At 38.2% G+C, this 16,766-nt stretch overlaps 1 protein-coding gene across 3 annotated transcripts; it reads right to left on the bottom strand.

Annotated features, from left to right (window-relative positions):
* Positions 1–963: 963 nt before the first annotated feature.
* Positions 964–13,979, bottom strand: LOC149019866 (ubiquitin thioesterase otubain-like protein). 3 transcript variants are annotated; one of them, XM_089147864.1, is made up of 10 exons: positions 13,683–13,979; positions 9,869–10,121; positions 7,261–7,326; positions 7,002–7,085; positions 6,663–6,785; positions 2,831–2,883; positions 2,627–2,676; positions 2,447–2,547; positions 1,973–2,249; positions 964–1,220 (listed from the first exon to the last, which is right to left on the bottom strand). In XM_089147864.1, the coding sequence occupies exons 2-9, from the start codon at positions 10,034–10,036 to the stop codon at positions 1,986–1,988; spliced, it is 909 nt and encodes a 302-aa protein (XP_089003990.1). In that variant the 5' UTR covers positions 10,037–10,121; positions 13,683–13,979; the 3' UTR covers positions 964–1,220; positions 1,973–1,985. The 3 variants fall into 3 exon arrangements, with proteins under 3 accessions (XP_089003990.1, XP_089003991.1, XP_089003989.1); XM_089147865.1 differs by having other exon boundaries at positions 9,869–10,063; XM_089147863.1 differs by having other exon boundaries at positions 9,869–10,108; positions 13,683–13,978.
* Positions 13,980–16,766: the final 2,787 nt, after the last annotated feature.

Here is a 16,766-nt window from a genome sequence, read left to right as displayed (position 1 = left end):
TTCTTAGCCCCCAACCCAATTGGAACCCTGGAAGGTTTTGGGTCCACTTCAAGGGCATTTATGCAGGTCAGTCAATGGGCATATATCCTCCAAAAGATCAATTAAAATAGTTACTTAGGTCCAGGGTGGCATTTATACAAGGTCAATGAGCCATACTCCTCCAGAAGATCAACTACAATCCTTTAAATTGGTCCAGGGTGGCATTTATGCAAGGTCAATGAGCTGAGCCATACTTCTCTAAAAGGTCAACTACAATCCTTCCAAGCAAATTTACCCAAAACTCCTGCGAAACAGTATCAATGTGACCTCACATGAACCTTCAAGCCGATACACTTTCCACTTGCAATATAGGGAAAACGTATTAAGAATTTAAGATCAAGTGGGGGAATAGCACAAAAAGGGCAGACCACCGACGCAATTGGATAGCATAAAAGCATTGTCCTCGTGAATGTTGTTCAAATGATTCACGATATCATCACAACTCCCATACATAAACATCATTCACAAAGGAGAACTGCAACATCATGACAATGATAATGTTTAGTGTGCCCGTCAAAGCAGTGACTTTTAAAACAACTTAGATTTAGGTAATCAGAGGCAAGCCATACTTCAAAGCCACATGATGCATAACGTTAAGAATTGCTCGATAAACCATCTTTAGAATTGGTGGACTAACCCTTTTATTACAATGATCATTGTTCGAACAGAGTTATTGTCTCAAAACAGTTTTCTTAAGAAACCCTGGAGTAGATTCAGCAATTGGTTCCCGGTAAGAAGAAGATGATGATGATGCATACACCCTATCCATTAAGTTTGGGGTAAGTAGATCCTGCCATAGTGCCATGCTCCAGAAACACATGAGACAGGCAAGAATCATCCCCATCCATGCCTCAGCAGGATCCTCATCCCTTCCATAAATCAAATCTCTAAGCTACCAGAAAACAATTTCAGTGCAAACTTGAATATTGATCAGAAATTCATGCAATATTGACTAGCAAACAAACCATCCCACGTTTTTCGGTTCCAGATGAAACCAGAATGATGGAAAAATTCATGAAATATTGAATTGCAGAGTAAAACCACCCCATGTTTTTGGGTTCTATAACATTTTGGTTCACTCGTAAGACCAGAAGCTTCTTGTCGACAAGCAGAAACACTAGTCCAAGAGCAAGACATGAACGTCCTCTCCCCTCCATGCATGACAAATGGCCTTCAGCTTTCTGCACAATCATTGATAATCAGTTAACAGACGCTATAAGCCACACACAAAAAAAAAGACACATAAATCATGGTGATGATTAGTGATCCATTAGTACCATTAATGGAACCTGGTAAAAAAAATAAAGCTTAAGGTTGTTAATCACAAAAATCGGCACATCCTCAGCCTTTTGTATGCTACATCGCCAAACATCCAGAAGGGGAATTCCCAAACTACATGTATTACTTCTCTATTAAATTACCAGCTTTGATTTAGAAAGTATGAGAATAGGCACAAAAAGAGAGAGAGAGAGAGAGAGAGAGAGGTTGGAAAATTCATCATATGCTGTAAATGTCCAAGTTTGCCTACATAATAAGATTAGAGAAGATCCTGTCTTTTTCATGTTTGATTCTGCTTCCCTTCATCTTACTTCACTTAAAAGTGACAATTCAGATGAACCAAAAAACAACTTGGGTAACTCTCTTTCATTAAAGAATCAAAAAAAGGGATATCAATTAAGTGAATCTTGAAAGTAAATTCAGATAAATAAAAACAAACAGAATAACCACATCGTACAACCAAGGCAGAACACCACCCAAATGACCCAATGTGTGCAGCTAGGAAAAACTAACACAATGCATTGGGCTGTGGTGCAATGGTTAGTCTCATCCAATCAGAACACAAGATCAGATACCATGTACCATGGCTGATAAAGCATTGTGCAAATAATGCATCTAAATAGATACACGCATAAAAACTACTAAACAGTTATACCTTAATGACAATGTCATTTGGAGTAGAGAATATCATAGTGACCCGGTCGGTAGAGCAAAGTTATAAAGGGATTCATGGTGCCAGAACCCCCTGCAGCAAGAGCCTGTGGATCACTTGCAGGAATGAAATCATGATGATTAACAGTGACGCCACCATTATCACAGGAACTGCGGTCAAGGTACATAACGCGTATTGGCACACCCAGAGCATCTGACAATGCAGTGATGTGCACGTGATCGCTCTCTTCTCCCATTGGTTCCACTGATGTCTTGCAAAACTGTTTCAATATGTCAGTCTGCTGCAGCAATACATGCATGTGTGTGTTGTGTGCTTGCATATCTTAACTTTCTTTAAACAAAAGCTCGAATCTTAAGAGGGAGAGAAGAGTTAAGGGAATTAAAAGTGAAGATAAGCTAGGCTCCAATCCTAGCTGTTAGCAACTAAAAATTTCTGATGAAATGGAATTGGACAGACCTGCTCCACTGATGCATTTGTTAGGCCCATAATAAATGGCTCAAAAAAGTCAGAACGTCTTCGTATCTCACCGGAGGTGACAAATCTAAAGAACATTACAACTGGACATTGAATGTTATTAGAAAAAATTCTGAAGCGTAAAATAAATAAATACATCATCACAAGCTTAACATATCTCACCATAATTTGAAACTGCTGGATCTCGGCACCTCTTAACAAGCTCATCATGACTGAAACAAAAAATATTTACATATAATTTGTCAGAGAATCTTCTAATTTCGATGAATGTACTAGTAATAAACAAATATCTACCATCAAGCAATCCCAATTATTTCATTGTTCAAATACTGATATCAAGGAGGAGCACAAGAGCATAGGGATCACCTTATGGAGGTTTCACTTCCTTGAAGAACACATTCAAGCTGCTCTTGAAATAACTGGAAGTTATACTTGCAAGGATTAGAATCTAATAGTTGGTGAAAAGAGGAGTGACATTACAAAGCACGAACTGTTGAAAGAAAATTTAAATCGAAGGATAAGTTCGGGAAAGCTTTGTCCAGCCAGCTACATATAATACAATCCAGGGTCAAGCCAGATAGGAGAGCTAGCTAGGTCCTACAATGCATATTTTTCACTATACTACCTCTCTTCTTATCATTTCCACTGATAATCTTAAAACTTCTAACCAAATCCATACGACCATACCATGGGGAAATTTCAGATTGGTAGTACGGTGGAATTAGCACGATAGTTGATCTTTTGGTTTGCTAGTTACCAGCAGCATCGCTAATAGGTATAAAAATAGAGGTTTTGTAAGGGAAAAAGGGGAAACAACCACTTTGTCAAAAAACAAGCCTTTATCCTTTTGCTCAACTATGTAAGTGTAGTAGTTGGAAAGCAGCCTGGTAGTAAATTCATCTAGTTTTATCATGAAGCCATCTTATTGGAGGGCAATCAACTGAGAAACTGATGTGAACACAAGGACCCTGGCCAAAAATTCAAATGGGGCCCCCAGGATGGCTCCAAGAAGCCACCCTAAGCCGGCCAAACATCTTTAGAGGGGCATTTTGGGCATTTTTAGCCTTAATTTTATTTCTGAAATTAATTTTACAACTTTCCAGAATTTTAATCAAGTCAAATTTTGCAATTTGAGTTGAGTAAGGTTATGTTTGGAGAAGTGTAGTTTGAGTTAAAGTTGTTTTGTTTGAGTCCCAAGTTAAGTGTCTTAAAAAATTTCAATCTAAGAACTGTAATCTCACAGTGATTTTTTTCCTCCTTAAAGTTGTCGAGATACGATAAGTTATCTTATCTGTTAGGAGTTGCCTTATGGATAAGAGTCCAGTCGAAGATGTAATTGGAACCTTATCTATTAAGGAGTTCCAAGTTGAGTTAGAGTCTTATATTCTCAGGCTATAAATAGCCTCTTCATGTAATGTTATTTTCAGACTGGATTATTGAATAAGAAGTTATTAAGGACCAGGGTTCCTGTTCTGAGGGGTCCTCAGCCGGTTTTGGAGAAGATCTTCTTCAATATTCAGCACCATTCAGATTTCCAAACAGTTCCTTCAAGCCTTCAAGTTCTGTCCTGCGATTCCAGCAAGTCCAGCAACCTGCTTCTTCCAGACTCTGTAAACAAGTTGAACACCTTCCCAACCCCAGCCCTCATCTCTCTTCCTTCTCCTCTTCTCCCTATACCCTGCGGCTCCTTTTACTTGCTGTTTCAGACAAAGAAACATCAAGAAAATCCCCAAGAATCTCCAAGAACCCTCTGTCCCATTCACAGTCCAAGAAAACCCCTACCCCCCCCCCTCATCGTAAGCCCCTGCCCCACCTAGAAACCCTCCCCCACCCTTGCGGCAACACCTAGGCCCCTCCCCACCTGACCCTGCCCTACGACCCCTTCCCCTCCCAACCCTCTCTCTCTCCTCTCTCTCTCTCTCTCTCTTTGCTGCAGAAAGAAGAAAAGAAAGATATTGCAAAAAAGGATCTTTTCCTTCAAGATCCAAGTCCTAACCATTAAATCTTCATTCAATTGGGTTTGTGAAAATCCTAAAAGCTTCCCCACACCTAACCGTTGATTTCCTTTCCATTCCCTTTTACCAAGAATTATCCCTTAACCCTCCACACCCCAACCAGAGGTTTCTTTTACCTTTCCTAGTTTCCCCAAAATTAATTAGGCTACCCTACTTAGGGGTGAAGTTTGGCCCTGATGGCCCTGACCCTGAATAGACCTTGGGCTCAAGTTTTTGGCCCTAAAGGCGGGTTGCGGCCAAAATATTCTAGCCCTGACTAGGGCCAAGGGCGGGCCTGGGATTACTCTTTGACCCGCCGGGCCTGTCCCAACTTATACCCCATTTTTTGCCCTGACCCTGGCCTTGATTCTAGCCCTAATTTTGTCCTTGATGCTTGATCTGAATGAATTAGGAACAAGGACAAGGAAAGGGCCAATTAGGGTCAAGGCCAAGTATAGGGTCAATCAAGGCCAGGGCTAGGGACAAGGCCAGAGACAAGGCCAATCAAGGCCAAGTATAGGTCCAATCAAGGTGGAAATGGGCTTGGCTTGGCCCTATAGGGCTTAGGGTCAGGGACATTAATCATTGGCCCTAAATTAGGGTCAGGGGCTTGATTATAATATATAGGGCTGGGCTTGGGATTGCAAAAGCCCGGCCTTGTTGCAGCCCTAACCCTACTACCTACTAAACCATCCCACCTTCAATGTGATCAACCGTAACTTTTCCCTTTTCTCCAAGAGCCTTCCCACAAAATTTTGGATTAACCCATACCCGTCCTTTCAACCATCCAAAATGATTTAGTCTCTTTTCTACCAATCCTAGGCAACCCATAATACTTTTATCTTTATTTAGTGGAATTTCCTAGGCAACCAAAAATCGAGGGGAAATTACCTCATTACCCTTAACCCTAGATCCGTGGTTATATCAAAACCTAAACCCATGATGATTTAGTTAGAGGTGTTAGGTTGGAGATTCTTCAGCTGCCCCTTTATGTTTATGGGAGGGAAATGAGATCAACATCTGGCTTTTGAATGCATGCACCTTGCAACTCGCACAACCTATACTGGTTTATCTGTTTCTGGGCGTAGGCCATTTTGCTATTATCACCCAAGGCCACTCATGCACGCATGCATTGCAGCTGTCAGCATTTGAGAAAAGGTATCTTACCCATTCTGTATAAATAAGCATTACGTTGTAACATGCTGGCAGTTAAAAAACTGCTGTAGCAAAAATAGATAAATTAAGCTGACTCAAGTGCAATAAAAACAGCTGAACAGGCTAGTCTATCAACTAGCATTATCTGAATGATCAGTTACAAAACAAAAATATCATACAAGGCATTTATCTGATCCATGTTTTTCAAACAAGCTGACCTTTATTTCTGGCAGCATTCATTAATTTCATGTGCTGATTGACACTCAGGGTTGAATGATTTGTAACCTCACTTTCTCATTTTTATTATAAGTTATAACAAACTTATTCCATAAATACTCTTACATTTTTCATTTATTTCAAAAAATGTTGAAGACAATGACAGCTATTGATAGTGACACAAGGATACGTCACTTTCAAATTATCTTTGAAAACCCTTCTATACCCTGCCTTAATGAACTTTTGGTAAATACATGGACCAACTAAATGAAGGTATCAAGTTCTAAATACGGCTATGGAGGTGCCATTTAGACACTCTGTATTACTCATAAAGGTTGGCAAGGCAACATCTACAAAGCACCTATTACTAACACCTCAAGGTGTGAAAATTATCTATAACCTTACTTTCTCACCTTTGGTGAGGATAAGAACTTCCATTTCAAATCTACTCGAAAGATGTTTAAGACAATGACAGCTGTTAACAATGAAACGAGGAAAAGGTAACCTTTCAAATTATCTATGACAATCCTTTTGTACCCTGCGTAAATGAACTTTTGGGAATCAAGGCGCAACTAAATGAAGGTATCAAGTTCTAAATACACAAATAGAGATGTCATTCAGACAGTCCCTATTGCAAATAAAGGTTGAGAAGGTAACACACCTACAAAGCACCTATTCCAACAGACGCCTTAAGGTAAGAAATGCCAAGAGTCACCTAGCAGATAATAATCTACTTCACAATTCAAAATCTCTATCCCTTTTATGTTCACAATCACATAAAAAGAAACAGGTTTATGACCCAAATAATAAAATAATCCAAATCATAGATTTACCGTAAAAAATTCCTCAAAGGTGAAGTCAGCAAATCCCAAACTCTGGAGTGTTTTTTGGCACTCCTCCTTTTTTGCAGTGATACGTTCAACTTCTGCTTTGTCTTGTGATTCTAGAATATGTTCCTGATCCATAATCCAGATTTTGTTTAGCAGCTTAATTACACATTGATACCACAGAGCCTTTTGACTCAAGAATATGGTCCTATAACTTAACTCCAACAGTCTCAAAATTTCCTACACTAAAATCACTGCAACACGTCAATTTCTGTCAACCAAGTAGCTACAGGATAGACTTTCAATTACAATAGAGCAGATAAGGTTCATTAGTCTAGGCAATACCAGGTATGAAAACATAAAGCTACGAAAGAAGCAGTTGCCATCTCCCCGAGTTCGCCTTACTGCACCATATTGTTCACTGAGAATCTGCAAATCCAACCATCGAATTTTTTGGACCCAAGTAAGTTCTAATTTAGCACCACATGATACAATAAGAGAAAAAAACAGTAAAAGCAAGAACTAGTAAGGGTAACTGGCAACATTGGGCAAGCCATCACCAGGTTGGGTGAGATTGATACATAAGTAAATGGCTAAAACTAACCTTTATTTTTTCCTGCAAGACAGGGCTGCCTGATTGATACTCAGCAGCTAATGTTGAGAGAGGTTCCTGCACCATGATAGAGATTGTTAGATTAACATCCAGATAGAGATGACAAAACAAGCTAGAAGCAGACGGGGGTGACTATGTTACTTTATTTTACAGACAATTATTGATGCTCCCCTGTATCATAGCTTAATTACTAATCACAACATGCTCTTTGTGAAATTACTGTTGCCCCATTTACTTCTAATGGTGTTCAGAGGCTGTTAAGGTTGGATGTGTGATCTATCTTGCCCTTCATTAGAATTAAGAAACCAAAAGACAATATTACCCTCATTCAGAAAAAACACATGGAATATCAATTTGCCCTTATATTCTTGTCATTTTGGATTTCAAAAAGTCGGCTCCCAAAGAAATAGAAGTCTAGCTCTGCAATTCTTGCTTTTGGGAAGCTTTGAGACAACACGAATGCCCAACTTTTGGATATGAGGGACAAACGGAGTTTATCATACATATATTAGTTCCCACTGACGAGCAATTCCATCCCTAAATCCTGTTTTCAGAATGACAATTGAACTTGACAAAATCAACCAAATGGAAGACTGACAGTTATTGGCTGATGAACACAAATTCTGTATATGGGGTAAAAACTGACAACAATCAGTTTTAAGAAAGTAAGAAACCACATCAGGTCTAGTATGGTCAGAATATGAAGTGACACGAAAGATTGGAAGAGAGAATCAGAGAGGACAACAACCATCTCAGTCAATAGTGCAAATCTAGGTTGCAAGGGCATATACATAAACTCCTTCCCTTCATTAGATTCTCCAACTGCTTAATGGAAAACAGACAAAGGAAGGAAATGAGGTTCTGAGGTAGAGAATATGGTCAGAGACAACAAAGGGGTTTATGGGGTTCAATAGCGATTGATTTCTTCAAAGACGCAGAAGAAAATCAAAGGCTATGAGAGATGCAACCAAATAAGAAGATTCTTTGCAAGAATCCCCTCAAACATAATAGCAGTCCCTATAGGTGATCGCTCTCCACAATCATAACAAAGTTACCATATTCTTATTACCTCTTTGGGTATCGGTTTAGGGCTTGTCGAGAGAAAGAGGAAGTAGACGGGTTCAGGGTCATCAAGAAAATGAGGAAGAAAATGGGTTCTTTTTATTTCTTCTTTTTGGTAAGTGAAGAAGATGGTTTTTTCTTTGGTAAGAGAAGAAGATGGGTTCAGATTTAGGGCTTATTATTCCCCAAATACTAAGGTAGTACTGAAATTTGACATAAGGGGTAAATAAGTAATAACAAACCTCAAGGTTATTTTTGGTTTTTGAAAAATACAAAGATGCCATGTCATCAGTTAACTAACGGAATTTGACAGCAGGGGGCACCAGTAATTTCAGCAAAGTCTAAGGTTACACTAGTAATTTCAAAAACTGCAGATAAGATAGTAATTAAGCTATAACAGAAGGGCTATTGGTAATTATCCCTTTATTTTATTATGTTATATGTTATTGCTATTTTTGGGGGTATCTTTTTTTTCTTTTTTTAAGTGGATGGGAGAAAAAGACAGTCTCTTAGTAACCAAAACCATCCTGGGGAGCTCCTACATAAAACCTGCAGATTAAGTTCTCCCAGATTGGTTCCTGGATTACTCTCTTAGAGATACAAATGAACCCCCCAAAAAAAAACCTTCTTGAAACTTGAGAAAAAATTCTATACTGAGCATCTATTCATGAATCCTCTCCTTTTAGACAACAATATGGTCTAAGTATACTTAAACCATATTGCTTCACTTGTTATTTCTTCCATTCCATTACATTTCTCGCTGAAATTTGCACTCACCACCTGTCTCTATGTAAATGATATCTGATAACTAGCTGACCCTGACCACCAGACGCAGTTAGAGCCTTTCCCTAATTTTTTTTGCTCTGATACTATCACCATAATGCTTTATTTTCTATTTCTTCCACCCCATGACATTTCTCTGAAGTTTGCATTACTACCTGTATCTATCGTAACTGATACCTGAGAACTAGCCCAATCACCAGAACCTGATGCAATCAGAGACTTTCCTCACAATGATATCTCTTGGACACTTCACTAAAAATAAAAGATTTTGCTAACAATTGCAATCAGACATAAGGTGGCACTAAAATCTCAAGAATGCATAATTATTTGGTACAACCAAATAAAAAACCTTGGAGGTGTCCAAGCTTCTGGTACCTTGAGTGAATCTTGAAGATGACAGTAAAAGGGGAATTTAGTGTTGCAACTGGATTTTTTTTTTTTTTTTTTTTGGGGGGGGGGGGGTGGGGGGATATACAGCTTATTTGAATTTTCTTGTTTGCATCACATGGAGGACCTAGTCTATTCTTTTCCCGTCCCTATCATATAAATACAATTTAAAATTGAGTAATACTAAATTGAAAGAGTATTAAATATTAATCATAAACAAGTAAACAGAAAGAAAAGCCAGATGCCCTGCATTAATACATGAAGTATGATAATTATCAATTGAAAAAAAGAGAACAGCAACAGCCACCTAAAGCAAACCAGACCGCAATATATAGGTGTTTTGAATGGCATCATCATTGGCACTTGCCTTGTCCCCAACAAATGGCATCTTTTCAGCTTCCTCAGCAAAGATTGCATTTTGCTGGTGGATTATATCATCGTCTCTGAAGTTGGCCCAACTCTCAGCAGAATTTGCTGGATTGGAAGTTGCACAATCCATTTCCGCATCCTGAACAGGCTCTTCCTGAGGCTGCATTGTCTCTCAGAAGGACGATTGGAAAGCCTTCGCTTGCAGGTTATAGGGCCAGGGAAGGATTGTGAATTGTATCTGCATTTAGTTCCTTCAATAATTTACAATAATATATTTAACTATTCAACTACTAAAGCAATAAGTGAAGTTCCTATAATGCACATTGAGCAAATAAAACTCCATGATGAACCTATTAATACCGTGAATTGGACATAGATTCCTCTTGAAAATAAGCCATTATGCTAATTCCTTATGCCATTTGAAAAGGAACAAACTTTGACCACTTCTATGGAATTTATTAACTATGTATCAAGTAAGTTCAGTACAACAATCGGATCTATACATATCAAATTAGTTAGATAAAAAAGGATCTATTAACCTAGAAAATATAATAGTAATAATAATGGACTGAAACTTACTATGTTAAAAATGCAGGGAGTGCGTGGTGGGGTTGTTGTCCTGTAGCTACTGTAGTAGTTATGTTTGAGGTAGGTGATGGCCGCTATTTTTGCTCATTTTGGGTGCCCTTAATTTTCTATTATTATCTTCTCCTCGTTCAGAGTGAATTCTGTTGTTTCCAATAAAAATTTAAAATAAAATTTGAACCCCAGGTATGGCAGTGATAATTCCAAACAGCCCTGATGAAATTTGGATGACCCAAATAGATCAGCCAAAATTAACAAAAATAGGACAATAGTCACTAAAAACACCATAGTACCCCCCCCCCAACCAAAAAACACACACAAACTACTAGACTACTCTTATAACCAAACTCAATTAGACTTAAAGCAAGATACTGAATGTAACCAACTGGCATCCAAAGAAGGAGTAAGAAGAACAGAAACAAAAACTAACTCTTAGCTAATTTAAATTACGGTTTCATCTCTCACTCATCTCCATCTATATGTTTGGAGGAAGCACTTATTATGCATCTAGGGACTCGAGGTGCAGCTCTCCAGTCCACCTACTACTTAATGGATGATGCTTGTTTTAGTATTTAGAATGTGGGGATTCATGAATGTATTCCCCATGTTGCATGGCTCAATTAAGGTAAATAATAGCCATTAACCCTATGATGTAACCCTAGACTAAAGAGATTCAACTAGGGGGCTAGTTCTCCACGATCTAAACTCAAAGATAAGGGTTTCAGGTTTTAAGACCTTGGAGTAGTTGATTGAGATACATAAGATCATAGGTTACGGTGGTTAGAGTAATGGAGTGTATTGATGGATGGAGCAGGTTCTTCAGATTAAAAAAAGGGTGAACCCAGTAGGAGTCTGAATCTTTTGTTTACCTTTCTAGTGTAAATTTTTATTTTTTTTTCAGATTTGATTGAATGAAAAAGAATTTTGAGAATACAGACTGGTAAAGTCATGAGAATCCTGGCAGGAGAACCTGTGGTTCGTTTAGTGTTGTTTCTTCAACCTCAAGACCTTCAATCTTCAAGTCAATCATCCTACGGAGAGCAACTTCAGATCTTCACATCAAGTAAGCAAGACATTACCACCCAAACCCTAACCCTCTTCCCCTCTGTCCACCACCCTAGTAGTCCTTTCCCTCCCTTTTTTGGCCTAGTTCTACACCCCCAACCCATCACAAACTCCTTTGGGTTTGTTCCCTTTTGTTTTCTGCAATTCCAACCCCATCCTCTAGATCAAAAGACCTTCCCCTCGCAACCGTAGACTATCCCTGCCCTTCCCTGCTTCTGTGCAAACTGCAGCACCTCCTCTTGTGTAAACCCTGTTTTCCGAGCCCCTTTTGAAGCCCTTTTCCCTTCCCTAGAATCAAATCTGCCCTAGGATTCCCCAAGCCCTCAATCCGTTCCAGCCCTTAAACCCTAGTTTGAAATTCTTCTGCAACTCATCTTCTTCATAGAAAAGTTGCGGACTTCTGATTTTCCAGATTTTTCCAAAGCTTATCTATTTCTGTCCCAAACTTCCCAGATCTGACTTAACGCTTAAGAAACCCTTTTAAGCATCCAAAACTACCAAATCAGCTACCCTAGATCACTTACCAGCCCTAGCCAAAACCCTAAACCTTCCAATAGGCTGCTGCAACTTGTATACAGGTCCTGAAAGTGAACCCTAATTCTGGGATTACTTCAACAATCTTGTTGGAAGCTCAAGCATCAAGAAGGAGAAGAAATTAGCATTGGTGGTATCTCACCGGCAGCAATAAACATCTCGAAAATCAATTCATCAGTTCTTGGCTCAACTAAGCAATTACATATTTACATCTGCATTTATACCCACATTGTATAACATAGTTTCCAACTCAAAATTAGAAACCGACTCCATAATAGATTCCTATGATAAAAATGAACGGCCTAAGTGAATCCTTTCCATACATATTTTAGACCCATCAAATTGGCCAATTACAAAATAAATCCATAGAATCAAAGGCCAAATACACATGTAATCAGACTATCCTAAGGAAAGAAGACCAATTTGGAGGTGATTTTGCATCAGCATGTCTCTTGACCAACAATTTAGAAAAAAAGATGACTGCTAAGAAGCTTCAAACTAGTTGTTGGCAACAGCAATGAAGTATCCTCTTGGATCACAACATATTTTTGGGGCAGCCTTTATAGACTCCTAGTCATATCCATCAATGTTAAATGGCCCAAAATATAAAAGAAAATAGTAGGAGATTACTCAAATCTGGTGGAACATTCTGCAAGTCGGACTCGTCTTCTGTAACAGCTCACGAAAATTGGGAGGTCACACAGCTTGCAGCTTTTAAAGCAACCATTGAGAGGTTGAGTAAAGTGCTTGAGGTAGGAAATGTAAATGATTTTCATTTCCATCATCCATGACGTAGGGAGCCGAGCAAATGAGCTGGCAAGCCTATCTTAGGCTAATTACTAGATAAAAATTACAGGTTGTCTCAAAATGGACTCAACAAGAGACATGGTTCACAAGATTTGCAACTTGGGAGATATGAAAACTTTCTATGAAGGACAAACTATGCTCGTAGTGGGAAAATCAATGTCTATCTTCACCATACAAGTTAAAGTAGAATCCAGCCTCAAGAAATCACAGCATGGTGATGTTGTAACTTGTAAGGGGATTCATATGATCTTTAAATTCTAACGCATTGTCAAGCAGACTGCAATCCATGTCACACTTACTATCAATACATTAATGTTGCAATGCATTCTCGAATTCTGCAATGTCCCTAAATCGCTCTATCTGGAAAAATCCCTGAAATCAATATTTCAAACAAAAGAAACGAATCACTCATCCCATAAATCCTACCAAATTAATACATTCACGTGAAGGTCATCGGACACAGTCGCTTGTATACTGAAGTCCAGCTTCATACAACTAGAGAAAGCGGCAAACAACATTTGGTTTTGCCATCCTCGCTCGTGCATCCAGATCCCCTAAAGCAACAAATAACGGTCTATGTTCATTGCATATCTTTCTATTTCTTGGTTCAAACCCTATGAAGATCATGATGAAACCCGTCTTTGTAGTCAATGCCAAGTAAAATGAGTCAAGAAACAACAAAGAAGCGCAGAACGGTGGGAACTGAACATGAAAACGTAAAATCAAACAAGGTCTCAGTTAACCAGATTCAAAGACTATCATCCGTTTTCCCTGTGAAAACTATAAGAGTCTTGTTAAGTAATCTAGGGATTGGAATTTACCTGCTCGATATCGTCGTTTTAATATATTTTGTGTTCAGCGGAACACCAGGTCTTTAAGCGGATCTTGCAAGATTACTTCGAACATCAGAAACTAGATAAAAGGAAACGGAACATCGAACGTTACATTTATAAAGATCTTGTAGACGGGCATCCCTTAGTCCTTATACACAGCGTGTTTGTAACGTATAAGTGCCTGACGATCAATTACCAACAAAAGAAGAAAAGAAAAAAGGAAGAAAAAAAAAAGTGCCTGACGATCTGCAGTCGCGCGAATCGCGAATCCGACTCGCTACTCGGTGAGTGAATGAAAAGCAGCCCATAATCCACACAAGCCACTACTTGAAACGCGGCCAATAAAGACAGGTAAAAAGGTATCATACATCCGAAGACAGCTAAATCATCCTACATGTGAAGCAGAGAGGTGGAATAGCTGGTGATATAGATTAAAATTAGCCACGTAAAAATAATAATAATAATAATAATAACAAGTAACAAATTTTAAAATTTTATTTTTCTTGTCAGAAGAGTTCCGAGATAGGAGATTTATACTCATTTAATTGTGTGAATCCTTATTCATGAAATCTAGGGATTTACCTTTTTACATTAAAAAAACATAAATCCATAAAGTTAGGGGTATTAAGTAAAATTAAGAGATTTCACCCTTATTGTAAAAATGCTATACATTTGAATCATGACTCCGTATATTTCTTTTTAGGATGAATCTATAAATTTCATTTCAAATATTCAGGCTAACCAAATTGTTAATTTTATAAACCATGACTCCATAGATTTGAAATCTCCTGGCACAAGTAACCAAACGGGCCCTTGTCCATTATAGGTACAAATATGAAATGGTTTGTTAACTTTTGTCCATAATAAATTGTGATATGAAGTGGTTTGTTAATTTTTGTCCATTATAAATTGTGAAATGAAATATAAGTTTGGTATGTCAACATAAACCCTTATGTTCTATATCGTTTGTGTTTTCTTTGAAATGAATTAAAGAACACTACCAAATGCAAGATGATGATTGGGATACCTCTAAGAAATCTATAGCTCCTCCTCCCCATGGTGATGAAGTCGATGATTGGAACACCTCTAAGAAATCTATAGCTAGCTGCTCCTTCATTTGAGTGGGTACAAAATTGGACTTTTTATTTGTCTGATTATAACTGATGATGACGATAGCCGTTTGTATATATGAGGTTCATTCGAGCTAGGGGTGTCAATTTGTAGTTGAACAGTTAAAACCAAATCAAACTTGCATGAGCCAAAGCTTAATAGATTACGTTTGAGTTGGGGAAGCACAGCTTGAACTAGCCCAAAACCAAACTACAACCCTTTATAGCCCATTTTACAGTTGTATACTAAATATTGTCCGAATTGTCATATTACCACTTGGTATTTGGTATAGACAGTAAAAAAGATTAAACATGAATTCAAAAATCAAATAGTCATTCTATTAATTGTAAAGGACAGTCAAAATGATTAAGTATGAATGCACGGTTTAATTATTAATTTTGTTCAAATTAAATAAATAATTATCCAATCAAACAGTTGAATGTACTTCTTCTACACATCAAACTAATTACCAATTAAAGCAGAGACATATTTCATATAAGGGAAAAAAATCTACATTCTCACATAGCAATAACCCAATTTCAAGACAACCAATCATAGCACAATATGGATTTTAAAAGGATTATTGGTTCAAGGATTTGTTACTGAGGCTATCCGATGGAGCATAGGGAATGAACTTGCAGTCCCAATGTTACTACTTACTATATTGGTTATTGATTTCTACGGAATTGGTGGGTTCTCTACAACATGGAATGACTTATAATTTTCTAACGGAAATCAACCAATAGCAATTTTGATTTGATTGAAGTTTTGATTTGATTGAAGTTTGGCTTTTGTTGCAAGATATTCAACTATTTATTTTGTTTTATTGCATATCATAAATCATTAGCCCAGATTGTTAGTTAACCCGAATCCAAACCACACCAAACTAAAACAAGCCTAGAACCGTAAATTTGCAAACAGGTTGTGTTTGGGTTGGGTGTTTTTAGTCTGGACCGTCTCAAACTACACTATTGACACCCCTAATATGCGCTAGCTTACACGCACCTTGATTACATTTTTCAGGGGATTTTTATGTAATTAATATAAGCAAGGCTTAAGCCCTACACTTGAAGGAATTCAAACTATGACCTCCTACATGGAAGCATTGGTTTTTTGCCAACTAACACTCGTCGGGGTTGATGATGACAATAATTGGTTAGGAGAAAGTCTTTACCCTACCGGAATGTTGTAGATTAGGTGGTGGATTTGAGAACCATAGGGAGTGGTTGCGCAAAAGAGCGTGTGGTAGTCTAATCTACCAATATAGGAAAATAATAATAATAAAGGGGTAAAAGATGGGGGTAGTCGCTGGCAGGGGGAAGGGTGAGGTGGTTTCCGACAGTGGCGATGGTGGTCAGTTTCCGCCAAGGTATAGGTAGAAGATGGAAATCCCTTCACCCAATTGGGTATGATAGGGTATTAAATTTGGGGCATTGTTGTCGTTTTTCATTATAGACTAAGGGCATTTAGGTAATTTTATTACTCATTTGACAACACAATTTAATTGTGGGTAACTTGTAATTGTGCGTGTTGCCATGTAATTTTAGGGATAATAGTAGGTCGTCACTAATTTCACCCAAAAAATAGCGGGTGCAAGGTAATTTTCTCTAAAATTAACCGATTGACATTGTTGGATTGATGCTTGGCATCCTAATAACACCTATCACCATGTTTGCAAGCCCCAGTCTGAAAATAAAAAGGGCAAATAACTCGATTCTTCTCTGTGTACCAAATATAGATACCAAATGCTCCGCCATTAATTCAAGAAGTCATCTAGTAAATCCAATCTATCTTCTTCTTAAAACCACCTTTGCTCTTTGATCCAAGTTTCCTTTAGGCAAGACACAATGAAAACCACGGTGCACAAAACAAAGATAAGATACCTTAAGGGTGGCTTCCGACAGGGAGAAAGGGTGTGGTGGATTCTATGGTATTGGGTGGTTTCAAGGTGTTGGTAGAGGA

The sequence above is a fragment of the Hakea prostrata genome, chromosome 3, assembly GCF_041222555.1.
Source record: "Hakea prostrata isolate BN-2017 chromosome 3, UWA_Hpros_2, whole genome shotgun sequence".
Lineage (NCBI taxonomy): Eukaryota > Viridiplantae > Streptophyta > Magnoliopsida > Proteales > Proteaceae > Hakea > Hakea prostrata.
The sequence above is the reverse complement of the archived record's forward strand: the minus strand, read 5'-3'. Positions and strand labels throughout refer to the sequence as shown.